Below are 23,147 nucleotides of genomic sequence, written 5' to 3'. Positions count from 1 at the left end.
AGAGAATAAGAGAGAGGTCCCGATCTCAATGATTTCCCGTAGCCTATCTGTCCCTACGCAGCATTAAAAGGACATGTAGGATTTTCCTGGGGTAGTGACCAGTAGCATCGAACTCTAAGAGGTAATCGGAGGACCTCCTTCGTCTCACATATTCTAAATAAGGGGTGCGGGGGACCAGGTCCATCCTCCGATGGACCTAATTCCCCGTAACGTGAGGGGGCATCGAGCCCACCACGTTACAACACCCCCCCGCCTAGACGGGACGCACGCTGACGGCAGCGGACCGTCGAACTCCCCACGATCCACCTGTCGTCTGGATGAACGCATGTGCCGTTGTCGGCGGCTCGTACCCTAATATTTGTCCTAGATCCCTACATGGCTTACGGTCAGCCCGCAGTCTTATCGAAATATCACAGAGTTGGGGCATCGCATGTCCCCCCTATAATGGCCATCGGGGCCCGGTGCTTGTCCTAAGCTATCATAGGGTTTTGATCCCGCGCTCGGGATCCCTACTCAGTCTTAAAAGTTGGCGTACCTTAATTCTCACAATGGTAGGTCGCTGACTCTACTAGGTGGATGGGGAGTTGTCGCACTTAGTGGCTAAATCACAATGTCGGTCTTTTGGTTGTCGGATTTCCCTATTTAGTACATCATACTAGTGTATCTAACGCGTTTCCGGGGTTCTCTGGATGGCGGCCGCCGTTGTCCTTATTGGGTGCTGTCCATAGGATGCGGTGGTGCCCTAGTTGCTGTGGCCCCGACAGGACCACCGCAGTCGCAGGCGGGACGGCGGCGGCCATGAGAAATCGGAGGGGTCCCCAAGGAGGGAGGGAATCTGTGGATAAGGGGGAAAAGGGAAGATTAGGGGTCAGGGAGGAGGGATCGGAAGGAGGAAGGATTCACGGGGGTACCCGTCCCCGGCGCGGGCATTCACCACGCCACCCCAACGGGCGACACCGGGGGGGCCGCCTACTCGTCCACCCCGTACCACCGCCCGACCTGCACGCCCTCCACCTCCGGTGGCTTAGACACCGTGAGGCTCATCAGCGGGGGCGGGGAGGCGCACCCCGGGAGGACGCTGGGGCCCGAGGACCGGGAGGAGTGGGAGTGGGATCGGGGGAAAGGAGAGGAACGGGAGGAAAAAAGGGGGTTGGACGGGAGGATAATGGAGGAGAAGGAAGAGTAGGAGAGGGTGGGAGAGGGGGTGCGGGCGTCGGAGCCGCCGACCGGGAGGGAGGGAGCCCTTCCCAGGGCTACCACCCCTCGGAGGGCGGGGCCCGGTAGAGGGAAGAAAGGGGAGGGAGGAGTAGAAGGGGGTGAAGTCGGGGGAGGAGAAGGGGGAGGGGATGGTGGTGGCGAAGGGATACGAGCGGCGGGAGGGGATTGTGGAGGTGAGGGGTTAGGGGAGGACATCAGAAAAGAAACGGGAGCCACAAATATGTCGGAGAGGGCTGGGATGGGAGAAACGGGAAGGATGAATATGGGGGAAGAGGATCGGGGCGAGGGTGTGGGAGTAGGGGTGTGGTTGCGGGGTGAGGGAGTTGGGGGTGTGGGAACGGCGATGGGGGGTGTGGGCGGGGGTACAGGAACGGCCATCAGCGGCCTCGGCCTAGGGGTGGGAGTCGGGACAGGGATTGGGGGTTTGGGAACGGCGATGGGGGGTCTGGGCGGGGGGACAGGGACGGCCATAAGGGCCGGGGGTTTAGGGGTGGGAGTCGGGGTGGGGGATGTAGGTCGGGGAGTCGGGATGGGGGATGGAGGTCGGGGAGTCGGGATGGCCAGCAGCGGCCGGGGCAGTGGGGGGAACCTTGCGGGGCCGTTCCCGGCCCCGTCGGGCGGCCGACGGAGGCTCCTCGCTCGCGGAGGCCCCGCCACCGCCTCCGCGTACGACCGCGGCACCTCGCCGTCCGCGGGCCCGGTCGGTGGTGGCCCCGGGCGCTCCCCCCCGGCCCACCCCACCTCGGGGACGAAGTCGCCCAAGGTAGGGGGAGGCGGGGGCGCCGCCCGGGGTTCCTCCTTGCCGGCCTCCTCCAGGAGCGCGGGCAGCGCGGGGGAGACAGCGACGCGCCGTCCTCGAAATGGAGGCGCCTGGCTGGCGCAGCCCGCCAGGGCCACCTCCTCCTCCTCCCCCATCCAAAATTGGCTGGGGGTCCGCGGGCTCGTGGTGCGCGTCCTCATTAGTTGAGTCTGTAGGGGGTAAAGACGGATTAGTTATAACATCCCTAGGCCCTATCTCAGTGGGAGAGTGATAGGGTTTGAGGTCCTTTACATGGATCCGGGGGGTAACACGGCCGGCCTGATCAGCTAGATCGTACACTACCGGCGTCACTACCCGGTGCACGGCATAGGGCCCTATAAACTTGGGTGCCAGTTTGGCCGCGAAATGGTCTATTGCTGATGAGAGGACACGATTCCTCCTCATCACCCAATCCCCTACTTTGAACTGGAGCGAACGGCGACGCAGGTTGTAATAACGCGCCTGGCGCGCCGCTGCCTGCTCCATGTTCCTTCCCACGAGATCGCGGATGAGCCCCACCCGTGTAACTCGATCAGCCCAGGCGTGCACATCCCCCGGGTCCAAGGAGTCGGGATCGTGGATTTCGTCACGGAGATTCCTAACAGGACGGGGATTGCCACCAAAATTTAAGAACGCTGGCGAGATCTGGGACGACACATGCACCGCCGTATTTATCGCGAACGCCAGTTCCGGTAGGTGCTCGTCCCAGTCTCGATGATCCTGACCCACATATGTTGCTATCATGCCTTTTAGGGTCCGGTTGACCCGCTCAACCGGGTTTGCCTGAGCATGATAAGGGGGCGTTGTGGTGTGTCGAATCCCTAGGGATGAAAGGTGGTCCTTTACTTCCTGGTTTACAAATTCCGTACCATTATCGAACAGTAAGAACTGGGGACAACCCCACCGGTTAATAATTAGATCGAAAGCATTCATAATAGTGGTCGCGGTCGCTTTTCGCAGCGCCGCGACCTCCACAAATTTTGTGAACAAGTCCTCGAACACTAGGAGGTATCGCTTCTGAGAACGGCTTGGTGGGAAGGGTCCCATAACATCTGCCGCGACCACCGACCACGGTCCCTCGCTGTGGCGTTCCCGCATGAGTCCTGGTGGTACATGCTGCTGCACCTTGTGCTGCTGGCAGGCCGGGCACCCTCTTACGTAGCGAGCCACATCGTGGTAGATGCCCGGCCAGTAGAGGTCCTGGGCCACTCGCTGGTAGGTCTTCTCCACCCCCAGATGTCCGGCCTGGGGATTGTCATGGGCATCCGATAGGGCTCGCTGTCTCATCTCCCCCGGCAAAACCAGTTTCCAACTGTTCCAGTTGGGGATGGCGGGGTCGATGATTGGGTTCTCCCTGTGGCAGTAGAGCTTCCCTTCCTCTACCCTCCAGGTTGGGTACTTTCGGGGTGTTTCTCGCACATTTTCCATGCGAGCCAGATACCACTGGTCCTGGGTATCTCCAAGGGCCCCTAGACACGCCAGTTGATCCTCATACTGGCGGGATAGGGCGTTGGGGACGACATTCATAGATCCTTTTCTATGAATGATTTCCATGTCTAGGCCCTGCATGGCGAGGGCCCACCTTGCTAGTCGGCCTGTGGAATCCTTCAAATTACGGAGCCACCTAAGGCTACTGTGGTCCGTAATCACCCTAAAGCTCATGCCTTCTAAATAGGGACGCATCTTCTTAGCGGCCCATATCACGCTGTACTTCCTCTCTGCAGGTGTCAGGACGCGGCTAGCGAAGACTATCGGGTGCTCTTCTCCGTCCACCTCTTGGGTTAGGACAGCACCTAGGGCATAGTCGCTCGCGTCGGTCTGCAGCGTGAAGAGTTTCTTGAAGTCTGGCCTGATCAGTACGGGGGTTCGGACCAGGGATTTTCTCATCTCCTCGAAGGCCCTTTGCTGCTCGGGTCCCCATTTCCATGGGGTGTCCTTCTTCAGGAGCTGTACCAGGGGAATCTTCTGGTTTGACACGTCTCCTAGGAAGCGAGCATACCACCCGACCATTCCCAGAAGTCGCCGGAGCTGCTTGAAGTTGGTAGGCGCCGGGTAACTCACGATGGGGGCTGTCTTCTCAGGATCCACCGTCAGTCCATCCTGGTTTACGATGTAGCCCAGGTACCGCACCTCAGAGCAGCAGAACTCACTCTTCTCTCGATTGAGCTCCAGATTGGCGTCCCGTAAAGCCCTTAGCACTATTTCCACCCACTTGCAGTGGTCCTCAAACGTTTCGGTAACGATGATCACATCGTCCAAATAGGCGAAAACGTGAGGTTCCCACTCGAGTCGGATGAGGCGATCCATAAGGCACTGGAAAGTGGCAGGGGCATTGGTGAGTCCGTAGGGCATCCGAACGAACTGGAAGAGTCCTCCTCCAGGGACGGCGAAGGTGGTGATCTCACGGCTTTCCTCTTCCACGGCGATCTGATGGTAAGCCTGACTCAAATCCAATTTGGAAATATATTTCGCGGACTGTAGGCTATCCAGGATCTTGTCCATATTAGGAAGGGGATAAGCGTCCTTCTTGGTGACCCTATTGATATCCTTATAATCGATGCAGAACCGGTACTTCCCGTTGGGCTTCGGGACTATCACTGGACAACTGCACCAAGGACTGTCAGATGGCTCAATAATGCCTTCTGCGAGCAGGCGGTCCACCTCAGCATGGGCGATCTCCATCATTCTGGGAGAAACCCTTCTCTGTCGTTGTTTGTGAGGGGGGTGTCCTTGGGCATCTATGGCATGCCTGGTCAGACCGGTCACCCCCAGGGCTCCGTTGGACTTGACGAGCCACTTCTCCAGCATTGCCTCAATCCGTTCCCTCTGTGTGGGAGAGGCTCCGGAGATCCCTGAGCATGCCGGATACAGGGTAAAGGTGGGGGCTGCAGAACACTCAGTCTACATCGGGTTCCATTCCCCTCCCTCAGTGGCCCAAACTCCATATCGGAAGTCCATCCGAACCGAGAAGCAAATCAGAAAGTCCATCCCTAGCACACAGTCCTGGCTTAGGGAGGACATCACCGTCAAGACGATGTTTTTCCGGAGGTTACCAACCTCCAGGGAAACCTCAAGCGCCCTCGCAATCCACCAACTCACCGTTGGCGACCCGGACCTTACTATCCACCTGTCGGATATGGGTCTTGAGGGCTTTGGGCAGTCGGGGCCCTACATAGGAGCGTGTTGCTCCGGAATCTACCAAAGCGGGCAATCTTCGCCCTTCCACTCTTAACCACACGAAGCACCGGGGGTTTTGCTCGCCGGCAAGAAGGTGGTGCTGGGACCCTAATGTGGTTAAGGGCTCTGGTGGGGCGTGGGTCCTCTTCAACTGGTTGGAGGGGAACGTGACCCTCACTGCCCCTCCTCTTCTCGTTTCCCGAAGCTCTCTGCTTGCAGGTGGGGCATTCGGGGGTGACGACATCCTTTTGTTCACATCGGTAGCCGAATTTGGTTCTCTCATACGGGCAGTCCTGAAACCAGTGTCCCTCCTGGCCACAGTTCCAACAGATCCCTGGTGGCGGACCCGTGAATTTCCGGACGGGTCTTGGCGAACTGCTTTTCTTGGGTCCTCTGGGGACCGGTTGTGGCGGGGACTGGGTGGCCGGTACCTGGGGTTTCTCGGGTGGTGGGAGGGCTAGTCTCTTCTTTGGCATTGCTGAGGGCCCTATCTTCCGTCGGGGTTTTGGAGAAATATCTACTTGCTCTATAATCGGGGGACTCTACGCTTCCACTGCTTGTACCGCCTGGCGTGCATCCATATCCCCGTCCGCATAGACCGCGGCCCTTACCGCGGAGCGGGCTGCCGAAGGTGGAGGAGCATAAGTCTGCCGATGTAGTCGGTCCATCTCAACTTCCTGTCCCAATTCTTTTAGGTCTCTGAAAGTGTGGACCGTCCTTCTGGAGATGCGTTCCCTATATGAGGAGTGTAAGTTCTCGTAGGTCCAGTCCAATTGCTCCTCTTCACTCATTGGTGGATCTGGGTGGCTGTATAACAGCCGCAGCTTCAATAAATATGTCGCTATAGTTTCGTTCGGGGCTTGGGTCCGCTTAATGGCTTCCGCTTTCAGCCTCTTCTGCAGATCCCGCACTCCGAACTGTTCCTTGAATCGGGTTTAGAACACTTCATAGCTCTCCCACGTCGTGCCCTCGACCTCGTACCATAGCAGGGCCTCCCCTGCCAATATGGTCCCCGCAGGACGTCCTCCGGTGTGATGCCTGCTCCCCGGCCGCATTGCTCGACTCGGCGGAGGAAATCTTCCGCACTTTCCCCGGGCTTCCCTGAAAACTTGATTCCTCTTTTGTGGAGGAGATCGCAGATCCGGACTTCTCGAGCTAGGGCGACATTATCTAGAGGACCCGATAAGTTGGGGTTCCGCGAGGCGAGAAATCGCGAAGTCCAACGCCTATACGGTGGTCCTTGACCCGGTCGGGACTCGAAGGGGGTGCCGGCTGATACAGGAGGGCGGCATTGGCGGCCCACACGGAGCTCGGTCCTTCCTGGGTAGCATGGTAGTTATCCTGGGGTGGCCATCCCCCTCGGCCATTCGTCGTCTCCCGGGTGAAGGTAGTATTGCCCCACGGGTTGTACGGCTCACTTGCTGGTTGACTAGTCGAGGTAGTATGGTCCCAGGTATGATATTCTCTATCGAAGGTCGGGCCGAAAGTAACACTCCGAGTCCTAGTGGGAGATGGCCCGGTGCCTGGTGCTCTTCCCCACGAGTTCGAAAGTCGGGTAGCCGTATCCTCGGCTAGGGTGATAAGGTCGCGGTAGGGTCCCCATTCTTGCCCCGTTTGCAGCACCGGCACTCTCGGTTGCAGGGCCCCCTCAACAGAGGCGATAGTCCGGGTGGTGGTTCCCCCTCGAGCCGCGGTAGTCATCACCGTGGGGGCCCAGGGGGCAGCGTGGGTATACGCGAAGGTCCCCGTCGTAGTAGCTGGCACCATTCCGGCGGTCCCTGCTGCTCCATAGATCGATGGGGCTGGGTGTCGATGAATCCACCAGTGGCCATCTAGGCCCTCCGGGTCTAGATCCAAGAGGCTTGAGTTGGCAATGGTTTGCCCCTCATTCCGGCCCAAATGGCTCCCCATGACAGGCGAACGCACTCCTTCTCCGGCGGACTTCTTCTGCCAGGCGGTGATGCTGGTCACTGGCCCCGAGCCTCGCCGCTCGTCCTCCGCAGGGTTCCACAGCACCCCCGGCTGAGCGTAGCGAGCTCGCAGCTTGTATCTCCAATACCGGTCCCTCAGGTCGGGCATTTTCCCGCTGGCGTTTAGGCCCGCCAGATCGGGGTGCCGTATCAGTTCTAAGGGCTCTAGGGCCTCGATCTGGGCTCTGGCTCTTAATAGGTCCGGGCTGGAATGTTTCTGCATTGTGATTCCTTCGGCGGTCTGAAACGGTTTAAAGGGTCGCCCCAGGGGAGGGTCTCCTACCAACCGGCAGCGGCTCTTTCTATCTAGGGGCAGGAGGACACCAAACGGCAGAGCAGCCTAACTCTCGATAATTCCGTCTAAAAGAATCCTAATCTTCTAATGTCCCTACTTTGGGAACGCGGAACAAGCAAAATAAAAGGAACACACAACACTTAATCTTATTAACATACAAATGGGCAGGGGAATTGATGGGAATGCAGACGAGAAATCTGCATGCAAGGGAGAAGGTATAAGGCAGATTGCCTAGTCCAGGGGTAGGAAGGGGTAGGAAAGCGAGATCTCTGCTCTGGAATTCTATAATCTCGAATTTACCCTCGGGCAACTGTTCTTCCCTCACAAAGCCCTCATATCACTCCCCGAACCAGTTGTAAATTTTCTTACTTATGGCTCTAGGAAAGCCTTACTTCTTAATTGCCCCTATTAAATTCCTCCAGGTGGGGCCTAAAATTATTATAGGGTCGAATCCCGGTATGCTACATCAAACAATTCTAGAGGAATATCGAATGGATTCCACATTTGACCGAGACGATACTTTAAAATGAAGTGAAAAGTCTACAGGAACAAGCTAAAAATTGTATGTCTGAAATTACTGTACTCCCCCAAAACTCTACTGATTGAATGGAATTGAACCCTCAAACTGTGCTCTAAAATCATATGCTCGCCTCGTCCGGGGTATAGGGAAAGGGGATTAGGGATACATACAATATATCATTGTCATTAAACATTTAAATAATATCGGGCCTAACCAATAAATAACAACTCAAAATATTACCTTTCCTGTAAGAAAAGAGGTTAGCAACAAGTCAAGCACATTTTCAACCATCCGATGTGAATTTTCAAAAAAATTGTGGCGTCGTCCTCATGTCATTATAAATAAAAAAATGAAAATGAAAATGAAAGTTCCAAAATAAGAGATTAACGAATAGCCGGTCCAATCCCGACAACACTCAGAGAATCATTATTTTTCAAGATGAAATTCAACGTATTATGAATAAACCGTAAATGAAACAAAATAGAAATCCGTTAAAATATTATGAATTCTATAATAGCGAAGCAAAAACAGGATAATTCCCACCTTAGAGCACAATATTTTCTCTTTTTTTTTAATAATTTTCTTATAAACCAAATAATAACAATAAAATATTTCTACAAATCATAATCAGGGAAGACTGAAGAACAATACGAAAAATTACAAAATTATTAAAATACATGAGGAATTGGGGGGGTCTTAAAATTACCAAACAAAATGGTTAACGCAACGAACACTTCACAATTTCTCCAAATTTCTCGATCTCAATATTCAACAATCTTTAGGGGATTTATAATTTATTCCATAAAAACAAGAAGGGAGAATCTACTCGATTCACGCGAGATTCCCAACAAATTCTTTAACTTGGCGTTACTCTTACAGATTTCTCCGGGAAGAAGTACAGCGGGTCGCCACTGGGTAGGGGCCACGAAATACTCGCCGCAAGAATGGCTTGACGACAAGCAGAAAAAGAAACAAACGAAGGGGCCGGTCGCATTCCCCAGGGGAAGGAAGGAGGAGTGGGGGGAAAGGACCCTATCTATTTTTTTTTAATTTTAATTTCGATTTCTCACCCTAACAAAATTACACAGCGAGGATTTGCGATACGCGGCGCGAGCTCACCGGAAAGTCTAAACATTCAAACGAGGCGGTCCGAAAGCACTGGCGCTCCTGCGCACAGTTTCCCGGGCCCCACGTTGGGCGCCAAAATTTGCGACGTGGTTTCCGTCACAAAGCTTGACGCCCGAATACTATCACTCGCGGAATGGGCGCCAGTCGCCACCGGGCGACGCTAAATCTGTACTCTACTGCGCGACTCTACACTCGCGGTTCACAATATTCAGGGTCGCGGGATCCCGGTCTAAAGAACGCGATATATATNCTTTGTTCGGGGGGAATTCCGGGCCCGCAGCGCCCGAACGATTGCTCGTCACCTTCGCCCGATCGTCTAGGCGGATCCGTTCGAGCCACTCAAAAGGATGTCCCGGTTTCGGGAACGAGACACAAAGTTGGGCGCCAGGCCTCCCCGGAGGTCAACAATACTCGACGGCAAACTCTCGAAAATCTCAACAACTTAAAATTCCAATACTCTCGAACAAATCTCGACAAACTCCAAATTGACCCAAAGGACTAGGTTCGAACGATCTCCGCTTCGACTATCGTCGCGGCGCGGCCGACTAGTTCAGAGCGCGCACGCGCCAAGGCTCGGAGAGGGCAAGGGTAAGACCAAGACGCGGGGGACAAAGGGGAAAACTTCAACAAATTTGGGGAATTAATCTTAGGCTCGAGGAAACAGGGGAATTCAGCCACACTCACTCAAAAGAGAAACGAATTCGAATTTGGTACCAAGTTTTAACAAATTTATTCTAACAATAAAAAGAAATTCGTCAACTCTCGGAAAATCTATTTCCGCGGGCTCCAATCGACCACAATGCAAAAACAATTTGATAATTCCAAATCATACAGAGAATACGCATCGGATTCGCTGTAATAAACAATTTTCGTACCTTAAATTCAAAATCGGACACACTCAAAATACAATTCAATAATTCAAATATTGGACCCACTCAAAATACAATTCAACAGTTCAAATATTTGCGCTCGCGTTCATGGACTAATGGACTCGAAATTATACGACATGTTCTCGACTTTAAAGTTCCGCACCGTTATACAAAATTTATTCGACGGACGAGTCGCAAACCTACTCTCAAAAATTATTCGGCAAACTAAACTCAAAAATCCAAATTTGGCGAAACAAACTCAGGCATATCGCAACTTCGACCGGAGGAAAAGCGGGCTCACCGGGGAAGAAAAAGGGGCACGGACGCGGGCGACCACGTGGTCACCGCGCGGCTTCTCCGCCTCCGACCCCGAGGGAAAGATACTGGACGCGCCTAGGACTCGACTTCTGGCCGTGACAAAGGACTCTAAATTTACTCAATCATAAGATCTCCGCACCGAAAATCCAAACCCCTCGCAAATTTTCGGGGAACGATCACTTCAAAATATCTCGAAAAGGGCACTTTTCCCGCCGTGGGCCCAAACCATTCATAAACCGGCGTGAGAAAAATGACTCTACTGGACTCGAAAATTAGTCTCGGCGGAAGTCAAAACCGTTCACAAACTTCCGTCAGACAAAGAAAATTAAACTACAAAGGAACTCGAATTTCACGGCCAAACAATAGAAAAGATGACTCGAACTGCGCGCTTTTACTTTAAAGGGGCGCGACAGAAAATGACAAAGAAGATGTCTAGAGAATTACAGGACACGACTCAAAGAATACAAGAAAAGTCGCTCTCGTGTCCACTCGAGGAACCGCACGGCCTCCCGAGAGGCTAACTCAAAATCCGATTTCCGCGGGTCGTAGGCCCCACCAGGGCAAACCGGAAGATCGCCCGCGTGAGACTAACGAAGACCGTCTATTCGGTACGCTTCCGCTCACCGGCGCGACACGATCCGGGCCCTACTACTTCGCGAAGTTACCCGCAGACTCTAATTTTTATTAACTATCGACAAGGGGTCCTCGAATAGGCACGTGGCACTTACTTCACTCAAGAAAATTCACCGCCGCTCACCGGTCCCTCGGCTAAGTCCCTCGATGAGCCGGGAAGGTCTTCGGATACCTTGGTGGCAATGGCAGACAATTGAAACAATGTTTTAAGAAAACTTCTTCCAGACAACTCCCTGGCGTAGGTCCGCACGGTCCGACGATCGTAGGCAGAGAAGATCGGGGCTCTCTAGGCGCTGTCCTATATAGGGCTTCGGGTGGCCAGTCCGAATTCCAATCGGCGCCGTTGATTGGTTGAGATGCCCCTTAGCACCAACTTTTCGGCGGTATCGGCGTGCGCCGGCCCGATTCCTAGGGCAGGGGGTTGCTGCGGCGCGATCTCCGTGCGCGGTTGCTGGGCAACGGCGTTGCGCGCCTGGCGCACGTCGAGCCGCCGGCGATGCCACGGCCGTGCCGAGCGGTGGTTCGTCGAGTCCCGATGGGCCCTGATCCTCTGGGCCCCCGATGTTTTCCCCTCCGGGGGATCCTGGCTCACCCGGGGACGGACCCTTGGGTAAGCCCCGGGTACTCCAGCGAGGGCGTAGAATCCACGCCTCGCCTCGTCGGTAGCAGCCAGGGTCGCTGGAGCTCCTGCCTCCTGGTCCGGCTCCTGGCCGGGTAGTCCTGCTGCCCCTGCGGGCGGCCGCACCCGAGCCTCCAGGGCCCGTCTGCGGCCCGCCCCCGCAGGCAAGGCCACCAGGGGGTGTAGCAGAGCCGACTTGCCCTCCGGGTGGAACCGACGAACGGGCCGTGGCACCGCGGCTGATGAGCTCGGTTCTGGAGTTCCTGGCCGCCGAGGCTTCCTCGACGGCTTCTTTCTTCCCAGCCGGGGCGACGAGCGGTAGCGCGCGCGCGAGCGCGACCTCCGAGAGGTCGCCGGTGTTGACTCTCCGGCCTAGCGACCGGAGCCGCGCTACGCGATACAAAAGATTTCGCGAGCCCTCGATCACCTCGCCGAATATTCATTCCGAATATCCTTGAGTGCTCGAGAGTACGCCCGGGAACTCTAAAAAAGCAACAAATGAATGATTCCTCACAGGAAATTGAGAAGAGTTCCCGCGGATCGCTAAATTAGGCTGTAACAAATTATTAAAGAATTATTGATTAGGCATTCTCTCCCTCTCCCCCGGGTCGGTGACCGTCGGACCTCGGACTCTACAACCAAAGAATGCTAAAAAAAAAAAGAGATGTCGGCCGAAATTTGGGGTCGCCGTGGGGTGGCAAAAATATACCACGTCACAATATATATATATATATTGCGACGGGACTTCCTGCCCCTAGTCGGCAAATAGTCCTACGCCCGGTTTCAAGCCCTAACCAGGGTTGGAGCCCGGTCTTCGGCCCTTCCGACGGCCCGATTTGTTTAGGGCGCCAGATGCGCGCGCGCACCTCGGGCCGTCGGGGCCCGGTAGCCCGGAGCACGATGACCCCGCATGTTAATCGCGGCCCCCGGGCGTAGCCAACCGGCCACTCAGCCCCGCGTGGACCTTACGCCCTTCGCGGCACGGCAGAGGTGGGGGGTTCGCCACGGTATCCTCCGAGTGCGAAGGTGTCCCTTCCGGCCCTGCGGTTTGCGCCGGGAATTTCGGGAAGACAAATAAAAGATCACGAAATGGTGGCAACAGCGAATCCCGACGGGATCGAATTTTTCTATTAACGGGCCTGGATCGCGCCCGATAATTTAAACGACCGTTACAAAGGAAAAAGGGGGCGCCCGTCGAACGGGACGGGCGCTTGGCGGGACGCAAGAAAACAATAAATTGGAGTCGCGGTGTAATCAGGTATTCCCCTCGGTAGGGGAACCTGCGGGCACAACGCCCGGCCGGGAAGACCTGTTGGGCCCCCTCGGTGCCTCGATAAGGGCCCGGCGCCCGGATGCTGCGCAATCGATATGGCGGTCGGCACCCTATCCTCGCCCACCGCGCCCTGCGCGCACGCAGCCTCGGAATTCAAAAGCGGTACATTCGGTACGGGGCTCGGTAAAATAGGCGGGCGAGAATCTCTTCCCGGATGTCGGACAGAAACTACCACCGGGACGCGATCACGATACTCCTTCGGCCCACGCGGTCCGGAAGGTGCCGCCTGGCGCGAAAATGTCGGCTCGAACCCGGCCCGCCACGCGGTTGTCGGTGGGCCTCACACACCGAAACCCGGAGCGTCGGCACCCTCCGCCCGGCTCACAACGAACTCTACACTCGGCACGAGACAGACGCGGAAACCGACGGAAATGGCTCGCGGCACGATCGACAGGATATAATATGGCGCGACATAGGAGGCCCCCTGGGCAGGTTCGGGCTCACCGGTCGCCGGTTGTTCTGGGCGGGACTTCCTCCCACGGAAGGGCAGCGCAACGTGTACTCAGCGGGACACTCCCCTCGGGACGGGACGGTCCTTGTCGGGAAGGTTACTAAAGCCGCTTCAGTGTCCTCGGGAGGTCCTTCGGCGTGGCTAGTCCCCTTGGGAATGGCGGTGTCGTTGACCGGACTTCCGCTCCCGCCTTGATGTTCTCCTAGCGGGCGTCGCTGAACCTAAGCCCGGGAGCCGACCTGCCCTCTGGCCCCGCCGAAGTGGGTCGACTAATTAGGTCGGCCACCGGCCGATGGCAGCAGGTCCTCCTAATTGCGGGGCGCTTCACGCGTCCCCATGGACCGGGCAACCGGCGGTACTCCTCAGCCGGCGCGCCGTGTTTCTGTACCGGAGGCCTTAATGCCACTTTTTTGTCTTATTTTCTTTTTCCCAGCCTTAACCTAATGACTACCAAGGGGACCCCTCCGCACTCCGGCCTTTCATATCCCCCTTGTGACGGGTGGGGAAATTCACCACGTCACAATATATTGTAACGTGACATTTCTGTGGAGGAAATGCCGTCACAAAACGGCGCGGTTTTCCTTCCAACGTCTACACCGGCTACGAGGAGCCATGGGTCCGGCGACGGGGGTTTGAGGGGTCGGGGATGAAGAGGGCTGTTAGCCCCATTATATGTGATATCCCTTCTATTTTTTTGGTCATAATAGATTTTCTGTATCGTACACAGTGCACGCGAACTCGAGAAAGCGTAGAAAGGATATATTCCGAGAACTCCTTCTTTTAGTAACATTATTTTCGTAGTTAATATTAAGGGGAATTAGTCGTCCCCGAGGTACCTTTCCCTTCCCTTTTGCCAAAAAGTGGCATTTTAATTATTTAAGCGGGTACGTCGGATTTGACTATCGCCTCTCATTCTTCGGTGGCGTACCTGAAGACACCTAAGAGAAGACCGTCTCATTATTTTATCATCCCTTGGGCCTTAAGCCATGTTAGGCAATGTACTAGCCGAATTTTAATTTAGTCGCCTAGAACGGATTACTAGCGGCTTCAAGGACTCGCCCGATATCGCTATGGGTAAGCACAACGGCTTGGCTCGGCGCACGACGCTCGACCTCCGAGGGACGACCCAAAACAAGAACTCAGGGCCGGCGGAGCATCGACCCATGAAAGTGGCGATAGGGCACCATTTGGGCGACGTCAAGGACCGCTTCGAAGGGCCAGTCCACTCCACCCGGGGCGGCACCTGTCTCTCCCTTCGGGCCTCCTGGACCACGCAGGGGCAGGAGCCCACCTGCGAGGCCCCGACCATCGCCGACACCCTCGAGAAGGCGTCTCTGCGTCCCCGAGGAGCCCGTCCGCGGCCATGTATTGGTGCAGCGGACAGGCCAGAAAGAGCCACGAGGATCAGGATGAAGTGGCGCCTCGGGAACCAACGAGACCATCCAGGGCGACCTCCTCGAGGAAGGGACACCTGGGGCCACGGCCTCGATCGAGCCCCAGGTCTACCGGGACCAGCTACCAGCACTTGAGGGGTAACCTCGGGGAAAATCTACTGACCGGCCCGAGGGGGGAAAGGCCCTCACAGATACCGTCCCTGATCCTCGCGCGGCCACGACGACGCCGCTGACGACCACCGAGCCAGAGGACCGCCAGCCGATCCGGAGCCGGTAGGCCGCAGGGCTACCAGGTAACCGGGGCCCGGGCCCACACCGCGGGTAACCTCCTCCTCCCCCGTTGAAGTCGCGTGTAGTAGCTCGGGATATTTTGTATCCGGCATTCCGTTCGTCTCCCTCTTATTTCCGCCGTTCAGGGCCGATTAGTCGCACGGGGCGACTAACGGCCATCCCGGGTCGTAATTGCGCGGGGCGACCGCTCCGGGTGAAGGCGGAGTTAGGTCGGATCACGCGGGGTGATCCGCGTCCCTTTTTCTCGTTCGATTCAAAATCTCGCCGGTCCGAGGGCCTTCGAGGGCCGACCACCGATATCGCACGTGCGGTGAGGACGAGGATCGGGTTTGGGATCCGGGGAATCCGGGACCTTTGCCAAAGAAAAGCTTGGCCGCTTGGCCGACCGCGCGGCGAGTTCCGTTCGGGAGTAGTGATTTTCAGTCCAAATTTAACCCTTTTAGTGACGGGCGAAAACAAGGTACTTATGCGAAGATAACCGGCCGAATTTTACGATTTTACTAGGATTTGGAAAAAGGCTCATAAAAACCAAACGAAAAGCAATATTTACATAATTCAAAAAGCAGTGTATTAAGGACAAAATAGAGAATAAAACAGTGATTCTAATTTTTCTATATCCATTGAAAATTACATAATTAACAAAGGTATATGTGACAAAAAAACAAAGAAAAATTGAGTTCTCTGTTTCAAAACGTAATTGCACATAGGAAAAGTCATCTTTTTATCATAAATTTATATTGTAACTTTTCTCGCGTACCGGCCCTTTCCCTCTTGTTCGGTCGCGTCGTATCGCGCAATCGGACAGTCGCGAGGAAGTTTATAAGATTTGCCTTTTGGCGAGTTCCTGGATTTCCTCTTGGCAGTCTCAGATTAGCTAGGGCTTTCAACGGCGCAGAGCCTCAGCCTCTAAGCACTTGTCATCAGTGAAAGCCGTATGGTAGGGAATCCAGGAATTTTACGTGTTTCGTCTGAGGAAGGTTCGGTCGTGGACTCGAAATTATAAGGGTCTCCGTGTGTCTTTCCGTCGCGTCAAGTATGGTGTTCAATTAAATTTCCCTGATTTTGGAAATCGTAAGTCTATTCGAGATTATGTGTGGACGGGCTCCACGGTCACACCTTGTGCAATGTGTNATTATTTTATATATTTTTTTTCTCTTTTTTTTTTAATTTTCCTCGGCCTGCGGGAGCTGGTCCAACCACCGCATATAGGCGTCTCCCGCCATCTCCTTGTAACGGTTGGCCCTTGCCGTCTGAGCCCGCTCCCCCCGTCGCCGCCACGCCGCCTCGTCGTGCTTGGCCGTGTGCACCCTCGGGACGTACGGTCTCGTCCCTGTGACCGGCCGAGTCCACCGGTGCACCCGTACGGTGGGGTCCACCCTCTCCACCTTCAGAATCCGAGGCTTCTGCTATGGGGTTTTGGGTTATTGTAATATCTCCTTTTTGTTTGCTTATTTGTTAGGCTCACCCCTGCTGGCCCTACGCTCGGTTTAGCTAGTACCGGCGGCTGGCCGGGTGGCACTTCTGGGACCTTCCTTCCGGACGCATACTCCTCGATCTCCTTTCTTATCTCGGTCTCCCGGATTTGGCGGTCGTCCGTTTGTGTCTGCTTACACTCCATGGTGCCCTTCTTCGGGCCGGCTCGTCGCGCGCGCCTATTTTGGCCCTTAAAGGGCCGAGGCTCTACTTCCCGCCCTTCCGGCACTCCGGTCTGCGTTGCTGTGTCTGCTTGATTTGCAATTTTGAACTAGACTGATTTCCGTCGATTTCGGAATCGGCCAGTATTCTTCCTATACGTTCTTATCACATTTCTTTTGATTTTGAAATAATCCGGCGTTGCTTACTCCCCGCGCACCTGTAGTGTGTGGGTTGCGTGGTATTACCGGTCTATTGTACATAGGGTCGAATGTCCTGTGTATGGTATACACCCCGGGTCACACCGGTGTTCGGGTTTTTGAGTTCATATGAAGTTGTACCTACTATCCGTGCCACTTCATATGGGCGTTCATATAATGGTAGGAACTTCGCTGAAATATTCTTCTCAGGTTTTGAGACGTTTAATGCGCGCACTAGCACTAAGTCCCCGACATTGTATTCGGTGATTTTGTGTTGTTTGTTGAAGCGTTGGGCTCTTCTACGCCCTTCCCGCGTTATGTTCTTGTAGGCGAAAACTAGTCTTTCGGGGTGCGCTATATTTCTTGGATAGGATTCTAACCATCTCTCCCACGGTCGAGGTGGACGAATGTCATCATGTAACTGCATCGGTATGCATCCCGTTGCTTCATGGTAGGCATGGTTGATGCCGTCCTCCAGGACATCAAGCCAGTCCGCCCAGCGACTGTGTTGATTGTTCAGAAATGTTCGGAAGTATCGCGCTAATTCCCGATTGGTTCTTTCCACCGGATTCGCCTGTGGGTGGCGTATCGATGTCAAGATATGTTGGATGCCTTCTTGCTGCAGCCCTTCCCGCCATTTGTCGGACGTGAACTGCGTCCCTTGATCTGACAGGAGTTTTTTCGGCGTTCCGAATCTTGGTATGTAGCGGTCGCGTAGACACTTCAGCGTGGCTTCCGCGGTGGCTCGCTTGAGGGCATATAGAGCGGTCACTTTTGAGAATACATCAATTATTGCTGGGATGTATTTAACGCCGCCTTTTCCCGTGGGTAATGGTCCATAGAAGTCTACCGATGCTAACTCTCGTGGCTTCCTCGGAATGATGTTTTGCATCTCGGCGAATGATCCCACGGTGTATATTTTGTTACGCTGGCAGCTGTCGCAAGCGCTTAATCTCTTTCTTATTCGTTTATAGCAGCGAGGGAAGTAAAAGGTTTCCCTTAGTATTAGGTAACATTTCTTCGCCCCGCAATGTCCGTATATTTCGTGGCACTCGTTGATTAGGAGATCCACGTACAAACTTGGTACCATGTATTTGTACCAACCTCCTTTTTGTATTAGTAATTTGTTGCCTTCGAGTCGGTAGTGAGTATCTCCCGTTGTCCTTACGCGCTCTTTTAAGGCCTTCACCTCGTCGTCCTCATCCTGCTTGGTGGCCAAGTTTTTGCATAGACCTTCTAGTTCTTTATTGGGTTCCTTGGCGAGTCGATTTAATTTCGGTCCTCGGAGGTCGATACCGTCCTTCGCAGCGGTCTTCGTGCTTGCTCTGCTGAGGTAGTCCGCGACGACGTTGTCCGATCCTTTGCAATATTGTATTTCAAGATCGTAATCTTGAATTGCTAAGGTCCATCGCGTTAACCTTGCATTGAGAAGCTGGCAACTCCTGAGGAACGTCAGTGCTTGGTGGTCGGTGACGATGATTACTTTGCTTCCGAATAAATATGACCGGAACTTTTTTAGCGCCCACACGATTCCAAGCAGCTCTTTTTCGGTGGTGAAATAGGCCAATTCCGGCCCTTTTAAGGTTCGACTCGCGAAATGAATCGGTTCTTGCTGACCCTCATCATTTAACTGGTATAATACCGCTCCTAGGGCGTAGTCGCTAGCGTCCGTTTGGAGGTAAAATGGGCGATCCTTCTTCGGGAACTGCAGCGTTACTTCTTTGCAGAAGCTGTCTTTGGCCTTTTCGAAGGCTAGTTGCTTGTCTTCGTCCCATTTCCACCTCTGACCTTTCTTGACTAGTTGGAGCAGTGGTGTGATTACTTTGGCGTGTGTTGGGTTAAATTTAGTATAAAAATTTATTAGGCCTAGGAATCCCCGGAGTTGCTGCACATTCTTCGGTGACGGTGCCTCCTGGATGGCTTGCAGCTTTGTCGGATCCGGGTGGATGCCTTTAGGCGTGATGACGTGTCCCAGACTACGCGTTCCTTTAAAAATTCCGATTTTTTTAAACTTATTGTTAAATTGTGTTTGCGAAGTCTTTCGAACAAGCGCCTTAGCTGCTCGATGTGTTGTTCGAAGGTTCGCGCCGTGCAGAGGATGTCATCTACAAAGTTTAAGATTCCTGCTGACACGTTTCTCAGGACTGGTTCCAGGCCTCTGACTAGAGCTGCAGTACTGGTCTTGAGTCCGAATGGTGTAACGATGAATTCATAACATCGCCCTTGGTGTAGGAACGCCGTGTATTTGCGCGAATCTGGGTGCAGTGGGACTTGCCAGAAACTTGATGTAAGATCTAAGGTAGACATCACGTTTGCGTTAGTGCATTCTTGAAACAGGACTTCCATAGTCTGCATGCACTCTGAGCCCGCTATGAGGATCGAGTTGAGTCTCCTCGCGTCCAAGCAGAGTCGCAGGCTGCCGTCCTTTTTGTGGACCACGACGAGAGGGTTTACATATGGGCTGTTGGAACGTTGAATTATGCCGAGCTCCAACATTTTATTTATTTCTTCCGTAACCTTTTCCCGATGAGCTATCGGTATTGGGTAAGGTTTCCTGGCGTACGGAGTGTGTGGCATTACCTCCAGTCGGTGTTGGTAAGTGGTTAATTTACCCGGTCGTTTGCTGAAGATGTCCTTGTACTCGAGAATGTGTCGCCTTAAGGTTCCTCGTTCATCGTCGTTCGGCCATTCTATTTCGTCGATTTTGTCTATTATCTCTTTTTCCGATGCATCCCATTCCTCGTTCCCGAGTTTTGAAGTTGTGATTCCCTCTGATGCGGGATGCTCCCGTTTTAATTTCATCGGAATCGCGTCTTGCTCCTTGTGGACTGTGATGATATCCTGGCTTAAGTCGATCGTTGCTTGCAGTTGGGTAAGCAGTCCGATCCCAATGATGCATGGACTTGTAAGTTTAGGGATTACCAGGAATACATCCGCGAGTGTGATTCCTTGCACCGTGAATTCCGTATAAATTTGCTGTTTGACTTTTGTCGGGGCTGCTGCGGTTGCACCTCTGACTGTTAGTCCGGTAACTGGTAACGCGGGCATTTTTCCGAAGTCTTTCGTATTTGATTTTGCAAACTCCTCGGAAAATGCGTTTATCTCACTTCCGGTGTCAATTAGAGCGTCGACTTCTACTCCGCCGATTTTTATTCGTAGGACGGGGCATCGGATTTTCTCGCTGGATTTTCCTATTTCCTCGGTTAGAAGATCTTCACGGGTATTCTCCCCGATTTGTCGCACCGCGCTCGTAGTTGGTGGGGAGTTCTGGGGCACGGTGCTTATTCGTTTCCCGATGGCTCGTTTGCATCCGCGTCCATTTCGTATTCTTCGGTCTGGATGATCGCTCGTAGGTTCTTCCGGTGTCGCGTCGCGTACCTCCGACACGTCACAATATAGACTGCTTATTGCAAAGTATATACTTTAAATTTTCAATATATTTCTTAACAAAATAAGTAATATTGCACAAGAAACAAAAAATAACTTCAAGGCACATGGTAGGCGCCGGACGGGTTATCTCATCCGAAACAAGTAATCGTTATAGGTTGTTATAGGTGTTGTTGTATTGTTATTTTAATTCTCTCGTAATGAAATTAGACTATTTGTAACGTATTATAAATTTATTTTGAGATAGAGATCTCTCGCAAAGCGAATAGTAAAGCGCTACAAGGTGCGGGCCGATATATCGGCTCTGGCACTTTTCGCCAGTGCAGCGAGGGCCGATATATCGGCCTCCGGCACTAAAAGGGTTAATAAATAAAAACGTAAAACGCGAGTAGATTAGTCTCCCTTTTGCGGCCCGGGTCGTGTGATCCGAAATCCGCATTTTCTTGCGAGCCCCTTCCTGAGCCTCTCTTTTAAGATAACCGTTCAAATCTCGAGTTTGCGGCGCCAGGGGGCAAGAAGCCACGAGGCGGCCAGAGGGCCGTCCGTGTCACGCGGTGCGCAAGCACCTTTAATTCTCATTATTCCTCGGGGCCGAACGGCCCGTTTCCGCATCGCGTAGCGCGGACCGAGCGCCGCGTTGCGAAAGACGTATGTCCCTTTGTTTTTCCAACTCTATTTCCTTGTCCGGCGAAATCGCGACGATTTTCGACCGAAGACCTCTCTTGTAATTATTTTCTATCTTTGTCGCCTCCACGGAAAATATTGTTTGTCTCCTTTCCGATCTCGGAGCGACTTTCGTTAATAATCTCCTTTTTCGTTTAAATTCGCGACTCGAAAATTTTAAAGTCCCAATGCGCTACAATTAGCTAAAGTTCCTCGCGTTCCGCTACAGTCTTCCCGTTGGAAGAAAAATCCAGGCCGAACATTATATTTTCAGGAATGTGTGTGTTCCATTGTTAACATTTGCCCTTATTTGTAGCATGTAATATTATTATTCTTCGGCAGCCTCATCTTGAAACCTTTATTTGGTAGCACTTTTCTCTAGGTGGCGAGCGTGCCTTCTTTCTTTTTTACCTTATATTCCCTTACCTTCCTTACTTTCCAGTAATTATTTGTTTTATAATTCGTTTTTGGTTGTCACATTATTGTGAAGGACTAATTCATTTATTGTCGATGCGCTTGCGGTGCACGCGTTAATTTTCCGAAATTATGTCGGGTTAACGCCTTTTGGCGATATGTTAAATTCCTCTTCCGGAAAACTCATTTTCAAAGAACCATTTTGTTAGAATTTCCTTATTCACCGAATAATTGTCGGGTTTCAGCCTTTCGGCCAGTTGTTATCTGGATTCTGTTTATTTTCTTATTCAATCGAAATTTCTTTCGGGTAAATAAATTGGATTGTGATTTACCCCTTTAATTTTGCACTTTGTTTTATTTTATTTACCAAGGCAAACCTTTCCCTCTCATATAACGGAAGGAAATCGGGTCCCTGCCGGACCAATTAAAAATCACAGGAGTTAAGTGCCCTTACCTCGCCCCTCTCCGCGGCCATTTCGGTGGCCGACCAAGCTGAGCTAGCTGGCCCTTCGCCCTGGCCGCGAAGCCCTTAGGAGTAGCGACACCTTTTTGGGAAAGCCTTCTTCGAGGGCGGGCCTCGGAGAAGCCAGGGATAAACCCTTAGCCCTCGCCTTCCGACTCCGCTCTCGCGGGGAGAGCCCGAGCCCTTAGGGAAGGGCGGCCGAAGGTCCCCTGAAATTCGGCGTCCTAAGACGCCTGGCGCCCAACCGGTCTAGGATTCGCGTGTGCGTGCTCAGGGGTGGGTGCGAGCCAGGGCGGAGATTAAGGACATCGGGACTTAGGGCCCTTTTGTGACCAATAGGTATCCCTCGGAAAGGGACTAAATTTAAACTACGTCACAATATATATAATGTTACATGTTACAAACGTTATGTAACAGTTATATTGTTGTTACGATATCGTATTTGGTGAGTAATGACGATGTGATCTCTATCCCGATGTCAACGAGAGGTACCCAATTAAATGTAATTAAAATATGTGTAACGATAGCATGAACCGATGGGCAATTTGATTTAGGAAAGTGCCTCTGTGCGAAGAGAAGCAGTGAGGATCACAATTTCCTTATCGATACCAAGTATCATGTAAATTGTTCCAATTAATATTATAACAAAATTCAATTTGATATTGAATGTCATTTAGCGAGCACTGAAATAATGATCATAAATGCTTCAATTATGTATTGGAAGCAATCCAAATAAAATGTCATATTTACTTCCTAATTTATATTCTTATATTTATTATTCTCTTTTTTATCTGGATAAAGGAAGTAGAAAACTAGATTTTATTGAAAGAATAATGTCGAGAAAAATTATAATTGATTTAAAACCTGAATTTTTATCTTACGTGAGACAAACCGTGCTCTGACATTTGGTAAACATATTGAATTTAAGTTTTTAGTGGCATTATTGTTCTATCGTTGAGATTTCATGTCTTTTGTTCACTCGAGTTGAATTTAATATTGAAAATGTGAAAATATACTCATCAAGAACGTGCATCAACATAATAAATTTGTCCATTCGCTGCGGGATATCATTAAACATATTTTACGGAATTGATTCCATTGTTAAAGTTAATTTGGTACCTATCGTTGACATCAGAATGAATACATCATCGTTACTTACTTTCCAATTTCCGAATTAATTTGGGATTAAGTTCTTTCGAGTCCTCAAAACTTTCGATTTCATCCTGTAATGTCATTAAAAAAATTAGTAACATTGTAATTAAATGTATGTAAGTGCGGTTTGCCAAATTTATTCTCAAGAAATGATATTATCCTTCGAACTCAAATGACAGTTTTGTTGGAATTGTATTATACAATGTATTCTAATGTATACT

General features: G+C 52.4%; 1 protein-coding gene across 1 annotated transcript; it reads right to left on the bottom strand.

The window, feature by feature from the left end:
• Positions 1-5,736: 5,736 nt before the first annotated feature.
• On the bottom strand, positions 5,737-19,895 carry LOC111674083 (retrovirus-related Pol polyprotein from transposon 17.6). Its single transcript, XM_023433153.1, has 4 exons — positions 18,895-19,895; positions 16,993-18,823; positions 7,121-7,405; positions 5,737-6,117 (listed from the first exon to the last, which is right to left on the bottom strand). Exons 1-4 carry the CDS (start codon positions 19,893-19,895, stop codon positions 5,737-5,739), a joined length of 3,498 nt encoding a protein of 1,165 aa, XP_023288921.1.
• Positions 19,896-23,147: the final 3,252 nt, after the last annotated feature.

This window comes from Orussus abietinus, unplaced genomic scaffold (genome assembly GCF_000612105.2).
Source record: "Orussus abietinus isolate OABI.00-Male unplaced genomic scaffold, Oabi_2.0 scaffold601, whole genome shotgun sequence".
In the NCBI taxonomy this organism is placed as follows: domain Eukaryota; kingdom Metazoa; phylum Arthropoda; class Insecta; order Hymenoptera; family Orussidae; genus Orussus; species Orussus abietinus.
This window is presented reverse-complemented; position numbering and strand designations above follow the sequence as displayed.

What these genes read in the sequence shown, in the direction of transcription:
- LOC111674083 (XM_023433153.1), bottom strand. Translation starts at nt 19,895, where the DNA reads ATGCCCGCGTTACCAGTTACCGGACTAACAGTCAGAGGTGCAACCGCA. An exon ending in ATCGAGCAGCTAAGGCGCTT is followed by an intron (nt 18,824 to 18,894) that starts GTTCGAAAGACT and finishes AGGAACGCGTAG; the next exon opens with TCTGGGACACGTCATCACGC. An exon ending in CATATGAAGTGGCACGGATA is followed by an intron (nt 7,406 to 16,992) that starts GTAGGTACAACT and finishes AAACCGTTTCAG; the next exon opens with ACCGCCGAAGGAATCACAAT.